Source organism: Delphinapterus leucas, chromosome 5 (genome assembly GCF_059928025.1).
Source record: "Delphinapterus leucas isolate spDelLeu-1000000601 "Yukka" chromosome 5, BTC_Dleu_Yukka2, whole genome shotgun sequence".
Lineage (NCBI taxonomy): Eukaryota > Metazoa > Chordata > Mammalia > Artiodactyla > Monodontidae > Delphinapterus > Delphinapterus leucas.
In genome coordinates, this window is record NC_143133.1 from 114771307 (window position 1) to 114785359 (window position 14053).

Sequence of the window (14053 nt, forward strand, 5' to 3'; positions counted from 1 at the left end):
TTAATTTTTATTTTGTATTGGAGCATAGTTGATTAACAAAATTGTGTTAATGTACGGCAGAGTGATTCAGCTATACATATACATGTATCTATTCTTTTTCAAATTCTTTTCTCATTTAGGTTATTACAGAATATTGAGCAACATGTTGGTTATCTGTTTTAAATACAGCAGTATGTACATATCAGTCCCAAACTCCCAATCTGTCCCAACCCCCCAAGCCTTCCCCACTGGTAACCATAAGTTCTTTTAAGATTTTTTTTTGATGTGGACCATTGCTTTTCAGTCTTTTATTGAATTTGTTACAATATTGCTTCTGTTTTATGTTTCGGTTTTTTGGCCGCGAGGCATGTGGGGTCTTAGCTCCCCAACGAGGGATTGAACCCGCACCCCCTGCACTGGAAGGCGAAGTCTTAACCACTGGACTGCCAGGGAAGTCCCCAGTAGCCATAAGTTCTTTCTCTAAGTCTGTGAGTCTGTTTCAAGATCTCATTCTTACTTGCCTCCAAGAGCCTAAAGAGGTAATCCAGAGACCATTGGAGAAAAGCCCATTCTTCTCAACTGTCTCCCCTTTTCTTTGGCCATTATTCTGGCAGTTTTGGAGTCAGTTCCTTCTGCATTATCAAAAAAAGGAGGGCCATGGAAGAGGTGAACCCTTCTTCTTTGGAGAAGGCCTTATTATGTGTCTACCTCTCTGGCCTGCCATTTGACCTTGGTATATTTCACGGGCTGCCTGGCTCTTACATGGGCAGGGAGGTGAGGTGCTGGAATTACCCCCAAAAGCTGCTTCCCTCTCAGTCCTAAACTTTGAGAAATCTATTCTTGCTTTTGTCCTCAGAATTTTGTGTGTAGTGTGTGCTCTCAACAGGTATTTTCTTGCTGTTGCTCTAAAATGCAAGGACTTAGAAATTGAGCTGGAAGGAAAAAAGGGGGCCATCCAACTCCCCTCAGTGCTTAACGACCCAGGCCACTTAAAAGCAGGCAAAAAATAATCCAAGCAGTGCAACCAGGCTAACAGGAAGACTGACCTGGGGATTTGTATAAAGCCTCTTTCATACTCAAACTTTCTATTTTCTGTTAATAAAAATATCTCAGTATCTTGAGAGCAGAACTTAAATTTTTGAGAGTCATCTGCCTACAATCCATCTCCCAACCTTTGACATACTCTAAATTGTTTGGAGATTCTGAAATTAAATTATGAATGATTTCTTTGAAAAAATGAAAATAGGAAAAAATATTAATGGGTTATAATTCTACTCTTCTCCCTACACACCAAGTCCCATGGCCTTCAATGTGCAATAGTGAGTGAGGAAATTCTAAACAAATTGTTAACACATTACTTTTAATATATTTTGACAGTTAGTTCTAAAGTTCATCTTTTCCTTTGCTATGGGTGATGCAACTTTGAAATTTATTTAAGAGGAAACAGTGAAAATGTACAGGCCAAAAATATTTTTCAGCTCTGATCAGGTTGGGAATTTGATATTTGATTTCTGATACTGCCTTTTTTGTAAATTGTAAATCAGATTTAAGTAAAGCTGGTATCAGTGGGGCTTTTTCTTTTATAATTGTCAAGATTTTACAGCCTCTGAAAGAGCATAATTTCCAATTTTAAGACATCTCAATGGCTTTCACCTAATTGCATTTGTTTGTTTGTTAGTGCATTTAACTATAATTGTTTCAGAATTAATTATAGAAAAGATTTGATATTACAGAACGTAGTACCAACCAGAGTGGACTGTGAAAACTTTGTTCTTCATATGTTCATTTTATCATACTTAGAAGAACAGGTCCTTCACGTTTTTGTTTTTGTTTTTTACTATAGTTCTGGTAATTTATTGCTAGGTGACAAATTATCCCATGTTTACTGATATAAAATTAGAATCATTTTATTTATGCTCACAGATTCTGTGGGTTAGTTATTCAGACAGGAAAGGTGGGGAAGTTTGTCTCCACTCCAAGATATCTGGGACCTCAGTTGGAAAGAAGAATGGCTGGTATCCCTTAAGTGACTGGGAACTGGAGTCATCGGCTGGCTTCTGCACTCACATTCTGACCACTGGGCTAGGATGACTCAAAGGCTGGGCTCAGCTAAAACTGTTGACCGGAGTACCTAAATAGGACCCTCCATGTGACTTGGGCTTCTCTGAGCCTAGTACATGGGTTCTTATAGGGAATACCCCAAAAGAGGGAATACAGACAGTAAAGTTCCAAGAGAATAAGGCAGAAGCTTCATAGTCATTTATGACCTGGCATCCAAAGTCACGTAGCATCACGTCTGCCATTAATCAACATGGTCACAAGCCCACCTAGCTTCCAGATGAAGGTACAAAGACTCCACCTTCTTTATAGAAGGAGTGTCAAAGAACGTGGGGCTATGTTTTAAAACCATCACTGTAGAATGGACTTGTAGACACAGTGCAGGGGAAGGGGAGGCTGGGACGAATTGAGAGAGTAGCACTGACACATCTACACTACCATGTGGAAAATAGATAGTTAGTGGGAAGCCACTGTATAGCACAGGGAGATCATCTCGGTGCTTTGTGATGACCTAGAGGCGTGGGATGGGGAGGGTGGGAGGGAGGCTCTAGAGGGAGGGGACATATGTATACATATAGTTGATTCACTCGGTGTACAGCAGAAGCGAACACATTGTAAAACAATTATAATCCAATAAAGATGTAAAAAAATCATTAAAAAAGAAGTGATTAATGGGATGCTTTCCATAAGTACTCTTCCTTATTTGTGATTCCTCACCTCTAAAGCAACAGTACACATTTGCAATATGGCTGATCAGTGTTAAAAATGCCTGTATAACCAGGTGTTTACCTTAGAATGCTTTTGGTCGCAAGTGACAGAAACCCTGACTCAAACTGGCATCAATTAACAAAATTGAAAATTTCAGCAGTAAGGCAGGCAACCAGTTAAGAGAGGGTTGGCTTAGTGGCTTAGCAGTACTGAAAAGACACTTCTCTGCCTTATTTCATGACTCTTAGTGTTGACTTTATCCTGCATCTAGTTCCTTCCTGAAGAAAGTCTTGCTGGCGTGAGCAGTTATTCCCATGCTCAACTGTATGCTCAAGCAAAGAGGTAAAGAGAGCTTTCCTCCCCTTCTACTTTACAGAGCCCTGAGCCTCACTCAGCTGGAACAGCATAGGTCACTTACATAGCCCTGAAACAATTTCTGAGGTCAAAGTCAAGTTCTGATTGGCTTAGATTTAGATGCTCATCCCTGAACTAGTCCTGATTTCAAAGGGGGTGGAATTATACCACTTGACTTCATCATGGGGGTGTGATTGATCCCTGTAAATGTTGTGCCTGCTCCCCACTGGGAAATAGGTGGAATAGGTGAGGGGAAGGCGGCTGTAATTTCTATTTCATCTTGGAACATTCTCTGACAACGTAAAATCATTTGACCATGAAGTGACGGAGCTATTGCCTTGGCTTCATTAGCATCATAGTTCAATGAGCCGAGAGTTCACGGTCCCATTCCTGTTCACTGGTCAGCACCCTGCCTTCGAGTCAAGCCAATGTCATATTTAGAGCTGCCGTTGTTAAAGAAATCCCATTTGACAAAACAAGGAAAAAATAGCTACTACAAAGTGACTCTGAACTTGGCTGTTCTCTCCCAGCAAGGAGTGGTGGGAGAACAGTCACTGGCATTCTGAATGTTTGGGATCATGTGTGTGCACCTGTGTCTGTATGAGAGAATATTTCTTACTTTGGATAAATTCAGACTTTTGCCTGAGAAAGTAGGCTTTCTATCTGAGGCTATGAACTCTTCTTAAGAACTGTGAATGTCTTCCCGTTTTTCAGAGGCGACACAGGACTGAATAATGTAGACTCTTCTCTTTTTTTTTTTTGTAGACTTTTTTTTTTTTTTTTTTTTTTTTTGCGGTACGCGGGCCTCTCACTGTTGTAGCCTCTCCCGTTGCGGAGCACAGCCTCCGAACGCACAGGCTCAGCGGCCATGGCTCACGGGCCCAGCTGCTTCGTGGCATGTGGGATCTTCCCGGACCGGGGCACAAACCCGTGTCCCCTGCATCAGCAGGCAGACTCTCAACCACTGCGCCACCAGGGAAGCCCTCTGCCAAGACTTTTATTCATGGTTTTCCACTGCAGCATGACAGGGTTATTGTCCTCACTTTGCTGTTGAGAAAATAGGGACAGAGGGTTAAGCAGCTTGCTATGACCACATGTCGAAGCAGGGACGGAGTTGGCATTAGTAATCATTTTCCGGGAATCTTGGCTCAGTGCTTTCTTTACAAAGAATTATGACAGTTCCAAACGGAGAAAGAGAACAGGTCATAAAATACAAGCACTTTGGAACCCATCACTCAGTCTCAGAAATGTTGTGAGAAACAAATATTTGTAGACATAATGGAAACCCCCTTTGTACCCTTTTTGGTTCCCACCCCTCACCTTCCCTTCTCTGAGAAAATCAGTATCCTGAATTTGGCATTTTACGTTCTCATACATATTCTTCCTCTGTATGTGTGTATCCATAAAAAATATGGTACAGGTTTGCACATTTAACTTCATATTATTGCTGTTATCTTGTATGAATCATTTTTTTTCTCAACATAGTTTTTAGTATATATCCATGCTCATACATCTAGCATGTTTATTCATTTTACCTATTATATAATATTCCATGTCACAAATATATATACATATGTATGACGGATTATCATCATTTAGATTTTTGCTGCTGTTTAATACCATAAGCAGTAATGCACTGTATATTCTTATACCTTTTACCTTCTGATTACTTTCATGAACCCCACTGGAAAAAAAGAAGACTTTTATGGAGATAAGCATAGAGATTCAATTGCTCTTAAGTTCGGTCCTAGAGTAATGCAAGAGTGAGTACCAGAAGCAAGACTTATTGCCATATTTACATTTGAAGAAACTCATTCTATATCTAAAATGGTTACTGAGCAGAACCTTACGGGGCCTTGCCAAGAGACTCCTCCCCCATATTTTCTGTTTTATCTCCCCTCTGAAGTACCCAGATAACAGTATTGATGCACATTTCCTGAGTTGTTTTACAAATGCTAAAACCACCACCAAATGGAAGAAGTTACCTACTTGATGACCATGAGCATGTAGCCCCCAGACCTAGCAGCACCTAAGGGTTGATAATGTTAACCCCTGTGACACTGCCCTGTTACATCACCATCAGCCAATCAGAGAATTGAGCACGAGCTGATCACATACCCTGGGACTCCACTCCCTCACCTTGTCTTTAAAAATGCTTTGCTGAAGTCCATCAGGGAGTTTGGGCTTTTTGAGCACTAGGTAACCAGGACTCCTTGCTTGTTACCCTGCAGTAAACACTGCACTTTCCTTCACTACAACCCGGTGTCAGTAGATTAGCTTTACTGCTCATGGGTGGGCAGACCCAAGTTTGGTTCAGTAACAAAACCAATCCATGTTCTGTGTATACCATGATTTACAGTTGCTATATCAGGATCTATCATTATATCTTGAAATCTCACCTATTTAGTCATTACTAATGCTACTTCTTTCCAGATCCAGACCTGAATTTCTGTGGCCTGCAGGACTTTTGTCAGGCTGAAAAAAGATGGCAGCAATCATAGTGATGGACTGAATAAACAAAGTTTTATCATTACAGAAATAGAAACAGTGGCTTGAAAATTTTAAGAACATCAATTGACTTCCTTCTAAAAAGCATGCCATGGGGAGAAGGGGTGAAATTTCTATGGGACATCATTTCTGTGGATCTGAAAGCACTATATTTATGTAGATAAAAATGAGCAAAGGATGGCCATTTGTTTGACTTATTTTAGGAACATTGTAGTCTGTTTAAAATGGCTGATTTAAAAATCTCCATGTCAACTATGAAACTAAATTATTTTGAAATATTATTATGCTTTGTTCTGAATCCTCAGAATTCTGAAGAAGCTGGTCCATTGTGTTAATACTGGAATTATTTTTTGGATCAGCAGCCAACTGTGAAGACATTAATACAGATTTGAGGGAAATTACTGGCATAGGACTTGGGAGACTGGATTTTTTTTTTTTTTTTTTTTTTTTGCGGTACACGGGCCTCTCACTGTCATGGCCTCTCCCGTTGCGCAGCACAGGCTCTGGACGCTCAGGCTCAGCGGCCATGGCTCACGGGCCCAGCCGCTCCGCGGCATGTGGGATCTTCCTGGACCGGGGCACGAACCTGTGTCCCCTTCATCAGCAGGTGGATTCTCAACCACTGCGCCACCAGGGAAGCCCCTTGGGAGACTGGATTTTTGACTTGACCATCTGACTATGAACCTTGTGAAAAAGTCACCTAAGCATCTTGGACATGGGGTTGCCCTAAATCAGTGCTTTGCAAGTTTTTTATGTTGACCCCTATATATAGGTGTTAAATCAATTTAGTGTGTTGGGGCCAACATTCAAAAGAAAGCAACATGGAATAGAACAAAATATATTCAGGGTGCAGTGAACGCACTAAGGTTATATATTATTTCATAAAATTTTTGTTACAAAGGGATGAGTGTGCATAACTGCTATGGGACATTGTATAAAGTAAAATTCTTCTGTATTGCTTTTAAAAATATTTGAAAGTCATTTTTACCACGTGATTTAAAAAAGTCTCGGGGACCTCTCAGATCTGGTTATGTCCATAATTAAAATTCACCAGGTGCTCCCGTTTTTAGTAGGAAGCCCAGATATCCCAAAATAGCAGAATAGACTCTTCATAATCCTTGCCTCTAGGACTGTGCCCTCCAAGGACATGGTGAACTACAAGCTTCCTGTTTCCATAGTACTGCCTCATATGTCCATGCCTTTGTTGACATTTTCCTCTTGGCCTCAAATACTCTCTGTAGACACAAAGCATTACCTTTACTAGAAACCTTTCCATACTCAACTATTCTTCATTGAATTGGCCACTCCTTTTCTTAGGTCCCTATTATCATTTTTACTGTCTTGCCTCATAGCCCACGGTACACTTGACCGCAGTTAATAATGGTGTAAAAAATCTATCTCGCCCTACCAGACCATGGAAATTTGGAGGTCAGGTCTTTGTATCATAAGAATTTGGGTTTTTTTTTTTCCTTTTCTTATACATATGTACTCTGTTCTCCCTTGCTCTTAAAATAACTGTATTATTTTAAAACAATACATATTTATTGTGTCTCAAATGACATAAAAAGGCAGTTGAGGAAGGGATAGATTGGGAATTTGGGATTGACATGTACACACTGTTATACTTAAAATAGATAACCAACAAGGACCTACTGTATAGCACAGGGAACTCTGCTCAGTATTTTGTAATACCTAAATGGGGAACGAATTTGAAAAAGAAGAGATACACGTATATGTATAACTGCATTACTTTGCTGTATACCTGAAACCAACACGACATTGTTAGTCAACTATACTCCAATAGTAAATAAAAAATTATTTAAAAGCCAGTTGAAAAATCACCCTAAATCCCATAGCCCGAAGAGGAGCACTGTTAGTATCTAAACCGATGTCTTGCTCTGCCTGCATTCACGTAGAGAGAGAGGTGAGCATGCACACAAGTGCAGGCACACACACGCAATGTTACACCAATAAATTCATTTATTAATATGACCAGTTTTTCCTTTCAACAATGTCAAGGACACTTTCTCTGTCAATGATATACCTGTACACAATTTTGAATAGCTGCTTGTTAGAATCTAAGTCATGGATTGTTTTGGGTTTTGTTTTGGTTGCCATTTATCAACATTAAGGGCAGTGATGGCAGATCTGACTTATTCCTTGTGTGCTAAAAGTATCAGTTAGAAGGCACCATTATTGTCCTTACTTTCTTCAATTAGCTGTAGAGTCCTGAGCTGGCTTTGCAACTCTCTTCAAGGCATTCTACATTATGCCTCCTTCCCTTTATCCTTGGGCTGTGTCCTGTTAAAATCTCTGTGTATCAGAGTCTCCTACCTAGCGAGGCAATGTCTTTAGGGAAAGCTTCTCTTTCTTAAGAGAATCATTGGGACTTCCCTGGTAGTCAAGTGCTTAAGGCTTCACGCTCCCAATGGAGGGGGCACGGGTTCGATCCCTGGTCGGGGGACTAAGATCCTACATGGTGCGCAGTGTGGCCAAAAAATTAAAAAAAAAAAAAAAATCGTCTCTAGTTACACGGTAAAAATTTGACGTTTAACAGTTTTCCCATTTAGGAACTAATAAAGTAGAATCATGCATATATTTATATGAATATTTTGAATGTCATCTCCCTAAAACAAGGTATGAATCTGGATTGTACCTGACCTTCCTCTATTCTGTGGACAGGAAATTCAAGATGATATATAATTGTTTTCAATGCTCAGTTCCATTTTGCCAACCACTTCCATTCTTTGGTAGATATAGATTTTGCTAGTACAGTTCATTAGGATATTTCCTCTACTCTCTGGAGCTAAAGTTAAGAGCTACTCAGATACATTATTCTAATAAAATGAAACATCTGGTACAGTTTTGGAAAGTGCCAAGCTTCATTATGATTAAAGCTTATTTGTGTCATTTGTGTGTGTGTGTGTGATCTAACTCAGGAACAGATCATCTATTTCTTCAATGTAACTGGATAGCCTACGTATAGTCCAGTTCTTATGTATTTTCTCCTGTTTTTAGACTCAATTAAAGCTCTCGGGAGTTCTTCATCCGTCAGTTTGTGGCTTCCACAGTAGAGTGTATTTTCATACTGTACGGTACTAACCCAACCACTCTCTTAGACTTTTTGTTTCCATCTCTATATTCTAATCTTGAATCCTATCTCAGTGAGTCTCAGGAATACTGTGCATTGCCTTAGGTTTTGTTTTGTTTTGTTTTGTTTTGTTTTTGCGGTACGCGGGCCTCTCACTGTTGTGGCCTCTCCCGTTGTGGAGCACAGGCTCCGGATGCGCGGGCCCAGCGGCCATGGCTCACGGGCCCAGCCGCTCCGCGGCATGTGGGAGCCTCCGGGACTGGGCCACGAACCCGCGTCCCCTGCGTCAGCAGGGGGACTCCTAACCACTGCGCCACCAGGGAAGCCCTGCCTTAGGCTTTAATATAAACCATATGCCATCCATTACCCTTGCTCTAGTTATGAGTGTGTAGAGATCTGAGCAATCAGTCACTTCTTGGTCCCTTCCCAATTATCTCATATAATTATCGCCTCTTGCGTGTCCTCTCTCCATCCATACCTGTGCTCCTTAATAGCACTTGTTCACAAACAAGATAGACTTTGCCCCCAAGGAACATTTGGCAATATCTGGAGATATTTTTGATTGTCACAATGGGAAGGATACTACTGGCTTCTAAATGGTAGAGGTCAGGGATGCTGCTTAACATCCCACAATGCAGAATATAGGCCCACTCCCTACAACCAAGCGTTAGCCAGTCCAAAATGTCAACGTTGCCTAGTTTGAGGAATCTTGCTGTGTAGAAACTGACTTCATGGGTCTTGGTTGAACTTCCCAATTCCACCTCTGAGCTGTTCAGTTTGATATAGTCTCATGATTCAGACTAGCTGCTCAGTAGCCAAAAATGGAAGGTTGTATCTCATGTTTCATCCACATCCTCTACTTTGGTTGAAGTGAGGCAGCCTTTGTTATTAGAAACAGTTCCCTTCTTGGTGAGTGTTATATCACCCATTGACATTACCCCAGTTACACACAATAGGGAATGAGGGAAACTGAGGCATATTTCTAAGTAAAGAATAAAACTGGAAGGATTAATAAGTATGACTATCCTCAGATACTCTCTGCTCCAAATGGCATTTGTTGTTATGGAAATTACATTTGAAATATATTAAGGAAAACTCCATGGGCAGCTTAATACTAATGCTGTTTCCTTTTTTTCCCCCTCCTTTTTTGTTTTTCAGACATTTCACATTTTCAAGAACAAAATGATTTAAAAGGATTACTAGAAAATCTCCATCAAAATATTCAAGCCAAAAAGAGAAAGAATGTAGAAATCATGTGGCTGGCTGCAACGGTAGGCACTCTGCCGTCAAATGGTATTCCCTGTCACCGTGATGATCAGCAAGTGTTACCGGGTATCTGCTATGTAGGGTCCAGCCTCTGCACTTTGGGCTACCAGATGTCATTCTCCATTATCCAGGAGTTTAGGCATCTAGTCTATCAATACACAAGAACACAAGATAGAAGAAGATGTATTCAATGAGAAAAAATCTTACTCATTGGCTTTTCTTATAAATGTGGGATGTGTTTGAGGTTAAAATCAAGTGTCTGTGATTTTCTTGATATCGCATGTTGCAATGTCAATAGCCCATGTCAGTCAGGGTTTTGAAGTGCTGCTCTAGAGACATATGGTTTCAACAGAAAGTGGTTATCAGATCTCTGACTCACAGCCTCAGTAAGGCTCCTGGACATATTGTTTTGTTAATGAGCTTGTAAATGCGTTTGTCAATTTAGATATCGGCATAGAATTTATTACTGATGTATTGCTCTTAGGGTAATGAGCTATATTTTGTATGCTTCTTTCTCATTTAATGGCACCCTCAGGGTAGAAGATCTGCCTGCTTCCCCACCCCCCCAGGTTTCTACAAGGTTGAGGGAGAAAATCATGCCTATAATTTTTAAGCTCTTATCTGGCAACCGCTCAGGTATAGCTCATATGAGTTTTGTTAAACATTCAGACCCAGAGATCCTTTCACTAGGAAGGGATCTTTTCATCAGGAAAGGCACACATTGGAGATCTTTTTGATGAACGCCATGTTTGAACTTACTTCACAGGATTGCTCGTGTAATAGATCTTCTCACATGTGCTATTCATTCTCCATCAATAGCATTTGAGACAAAGCCTTTCCCCCTACTGCCAGCGCTTCAATTATAATCTAATATTACTTACTCTCTTCTGGGAAAAAGGAATGGATAATTTACCATGAGTCTACATAAAATAATTTACCAAAAGCAAGCTGCTCTAGTTTCCCTTCATGCCCTCTTGGAGCCCCAGGGAAGAACATCAAAGGTAACAATATGAAACGTTGCTTTCAGGCAGCTCATTTACACTGGTCCCATTTAGCATCATACTACATTACATGAAGGTTGTTTTTAATAGTTCTTTCTCCTGTGTCTGCTCTATATACCTTCAAAGACCACTATGGTTGCTAATTCTCACGAAAATTTCACAAAGACAGGTCGTAAGTTATTTTTGCTATATTACTAATGACATGATAGCACAAAAGTACTTTGATCATTGCCCAAGGCCATCTGACAACTTAGGAACATATACATATGTCATTATGCACATATCGTGCAGTCATGTAAATTGACAAATGAAGGATGCACAGGTAGAACCACAAATGAATATTTTCTCTAGTACATGTACTTTTCTCATTTGAATATATTAAAAAAATTCCCATAAATCCTATGTTTCTGAAATTTTTTTTGAAATGTATATACCAACCAAATATGGCTTACTCACAACTTACCATTGAATTCATGAATGGGTGATTACTTGCCTTGATAAATATACAGCACCCATAGTGTGCAAATTTGGCATTCTGTAGGAATATTGACTTTATTATTAATAACATGTCTATAGGGTGATACATGAGTTTCAATATCCTCTTTGTAAACCAGGGACCTTGGTATTACTCTTAAAGAAATATAGAAATTCCCTTTTACATTTTCCAAAAAGTTTTTATTTCTGTCTCTGTTTTTTTATCCTCTCTTCTTTAAAACGATTAATGAAATACTGCTTTTGTTAATGTTTTACATTCTAATTGAAAAATGTAAAGCTATTTGGTTTTATCTTGAATGAATTTTAAAAAATGAAAATTTAAAAAGACCAAATACCAAATTAAGCTAATGTTAAATTAAGCTCATATAGTTCAAAAGAGTTGTCAAATACAGAAACCAAGACCCAACCAGTCTGCTTTGATGGAATTGCCCCAGCTTCTTTTTTTTTAAATAAATTTATTTATTTTATTATTTTATTTTATTTTTGTCTGTGTTGGGTCTTCATGGCTGTGCGTGGGCTTTTCTCTGGTTGCGGCAAGTGGGGGCTACTCTCGGTTGCAGTGCGCGGGCTTCTCATCATGGTGGCTTCTCTTGTTGCGGAGCACAGGCTCTAGGTGCATAGGCTTCAGTAGTTGTGGCACGTGGGCTCAGTAGTTGTGGCTCAGGGCTCAGTAGTTGTGGCTCGTGGGCTCTAGAGCACAGGCTCAGTAGTTGTGGCACACAGGCTTAGTTGCTCCATGGCATGTGGGATCTTCCCAGACCAGGGATTGAACCCGTGTTCCCTGCATTGGCAGGCGGATTCCTGACCACTGCGCCATCAGGGAAGGCCGCCCCAGATTCCTCTTGATTTTAAATTTGTAACATGAAATATCCTTAGTAGGATAGTTGCATGCAATTGTGACAAGGCATTTTAAAGCATATTCATTCTTTTTAAAACTCACCTCTCATAAGTGACCATTGAGGTCTGTATTTTGTTACTATAAATATAGTCAAGCCTTTGTTATTTTATATTAAAATTTTTGAAATACTATTTATTTAAATGCGTTAGTGTTTTCTACAAGAAAAAAAAAGATTACATGTTGAAATCATGCTGTCACGTTTCTCTAGTCACTTACATTGGAGATAGTGAGAAAGTACCTAACGGCTAATAAGGACTTGTAACTCCTAAGCTAAGTATCAGAATCACAATTAAATCATGATAAAAACCCTTGATAAACTGTATTATTATATCGTCTCTTCAAAGCAGGCAACTGTTAAGGCCTCCTCAATGGCAGATAATAAAGCAGGCCTGTATTTCATCAGAGTAGATGTATCTTAAGTGCATGTTGACGAACATTGTTGATGCATTACCATGGACTAGGGAAGAGAAAAGAATGGAGTGATTCACCTGTTAACCGTAAAGCAATGAGACCATAAATTATTGCTACTTACAGATTCTTCTCCTGGCTTACATCAGAATAACAACAAGAAAGAATTATAGAGAGAAACAGAACAGGACAGAAGTTAAAGACTTGGTCCTTGTTAGGTAGACTTATACCAGCATCCTGGCTCTGCTCTGTTGTGCATAAGGCACCTTACCTATCTACATCTCAATTTCCTCATCTGTAAAATGAGATTAATATACCTTCCTCTAGGGTTCATGTGCAGTTAAATTAAAGGAGCAAAATCTATATGAAATTTATTAGCATTGTACCTGGTGCACAGTAGATATGCAATTACAGTGGCCATTTTTGGTGTCCTTATTCTTATTAGTTGCATTGATGAGTGGTTTCCTTATCGGTTTCACTTGGCACCATGTGGATGTTTGAAATCTCGTAACATCCAGCAGAGATTAGTAAAGGTTATTTTAAATATATAGTAAGAAGGTATTAGCTATGTAAGGTTCAAATCAAGTGGCTGATCCAGGAAATACAGATTATTTTTTTCCCCTTCACTATTAAGATATTGCTTCTGAGCTGTGATTATCATTATCCCCTGCGGCTTAGATGCCCTCTCAGAGAGCCTTGCTGCCTCTGCTGGATATTTACCATCTTATATGCCTTCAACAGCCCCACACCTCATGTACAAAGAGCTAAATAAATTAAATCTATTCCACTAGCTTTTGAAATGAAAAGGTAATATGTTTCCATTCTATAGGCAGATCGAACCAGTTAATTTTCATAAATTAACATAAATTTGGTGGGTTTAGACTAGAAGTGTCTAGAGGACTCTGACACTTTAATCTGCGAGTAAACAATCAACTGTGTATGTGTCTGTTACAGATTTGTCGCAAACTAAATGGCATCCGTTTCACCTGTTGTAAAAGTGCCAAAGACAGGACGTCGATGTCAGTGACGCTTGAACAATGCTCAATCTTGAGGGATGAACACCAGTTACACAAGGACTTCTTTATCCGAGCACTGGATTGTATGAGAAGGTACCCCATATGTCTTCAACTTTTTTCTTTTCTAAAAAAAATTTTATTGAAGTAGAGTTGACTTACAATATTTGTTAATTTCTGCTGTACAGCAAAGTGATTTAGTTATACATATATATTCTTTTTTATATTCCTTTTCATTATCGTTTATCACGGGATATTGCATATAGTTCCCTGT

At 39.5% G+C, this 14053-nt stretch overlaps 1 protein-coding gene across 8 annotated transcripts in view; it reads left to right on the top strand.

Moving 5' to 3' along the window:
- Positions 1-14053, top strand: part of INPP4B (inositol polyphosphate-4-phosphatase type II B) — a 701292-nt gene that overhangs the window by 644867 nt on the left and 42372 nt on the right. For all 8 annotated transcript variants that reach the window (XM_089911312.1, XM_089911308.1, XM_089911305.1 and 5 more), the window contains 2 exons: positions 9857-9969; positions 13721-13875. In XM_089911312.1, the coding sequence (XP_089767438.1) occupies positions 9857-9969; positions 13721-13875 (268 nt within the window). The remainder of the gene's footprint in view (positions 1-9856; positions 9970-13720; positions 13876-14053) is intronic.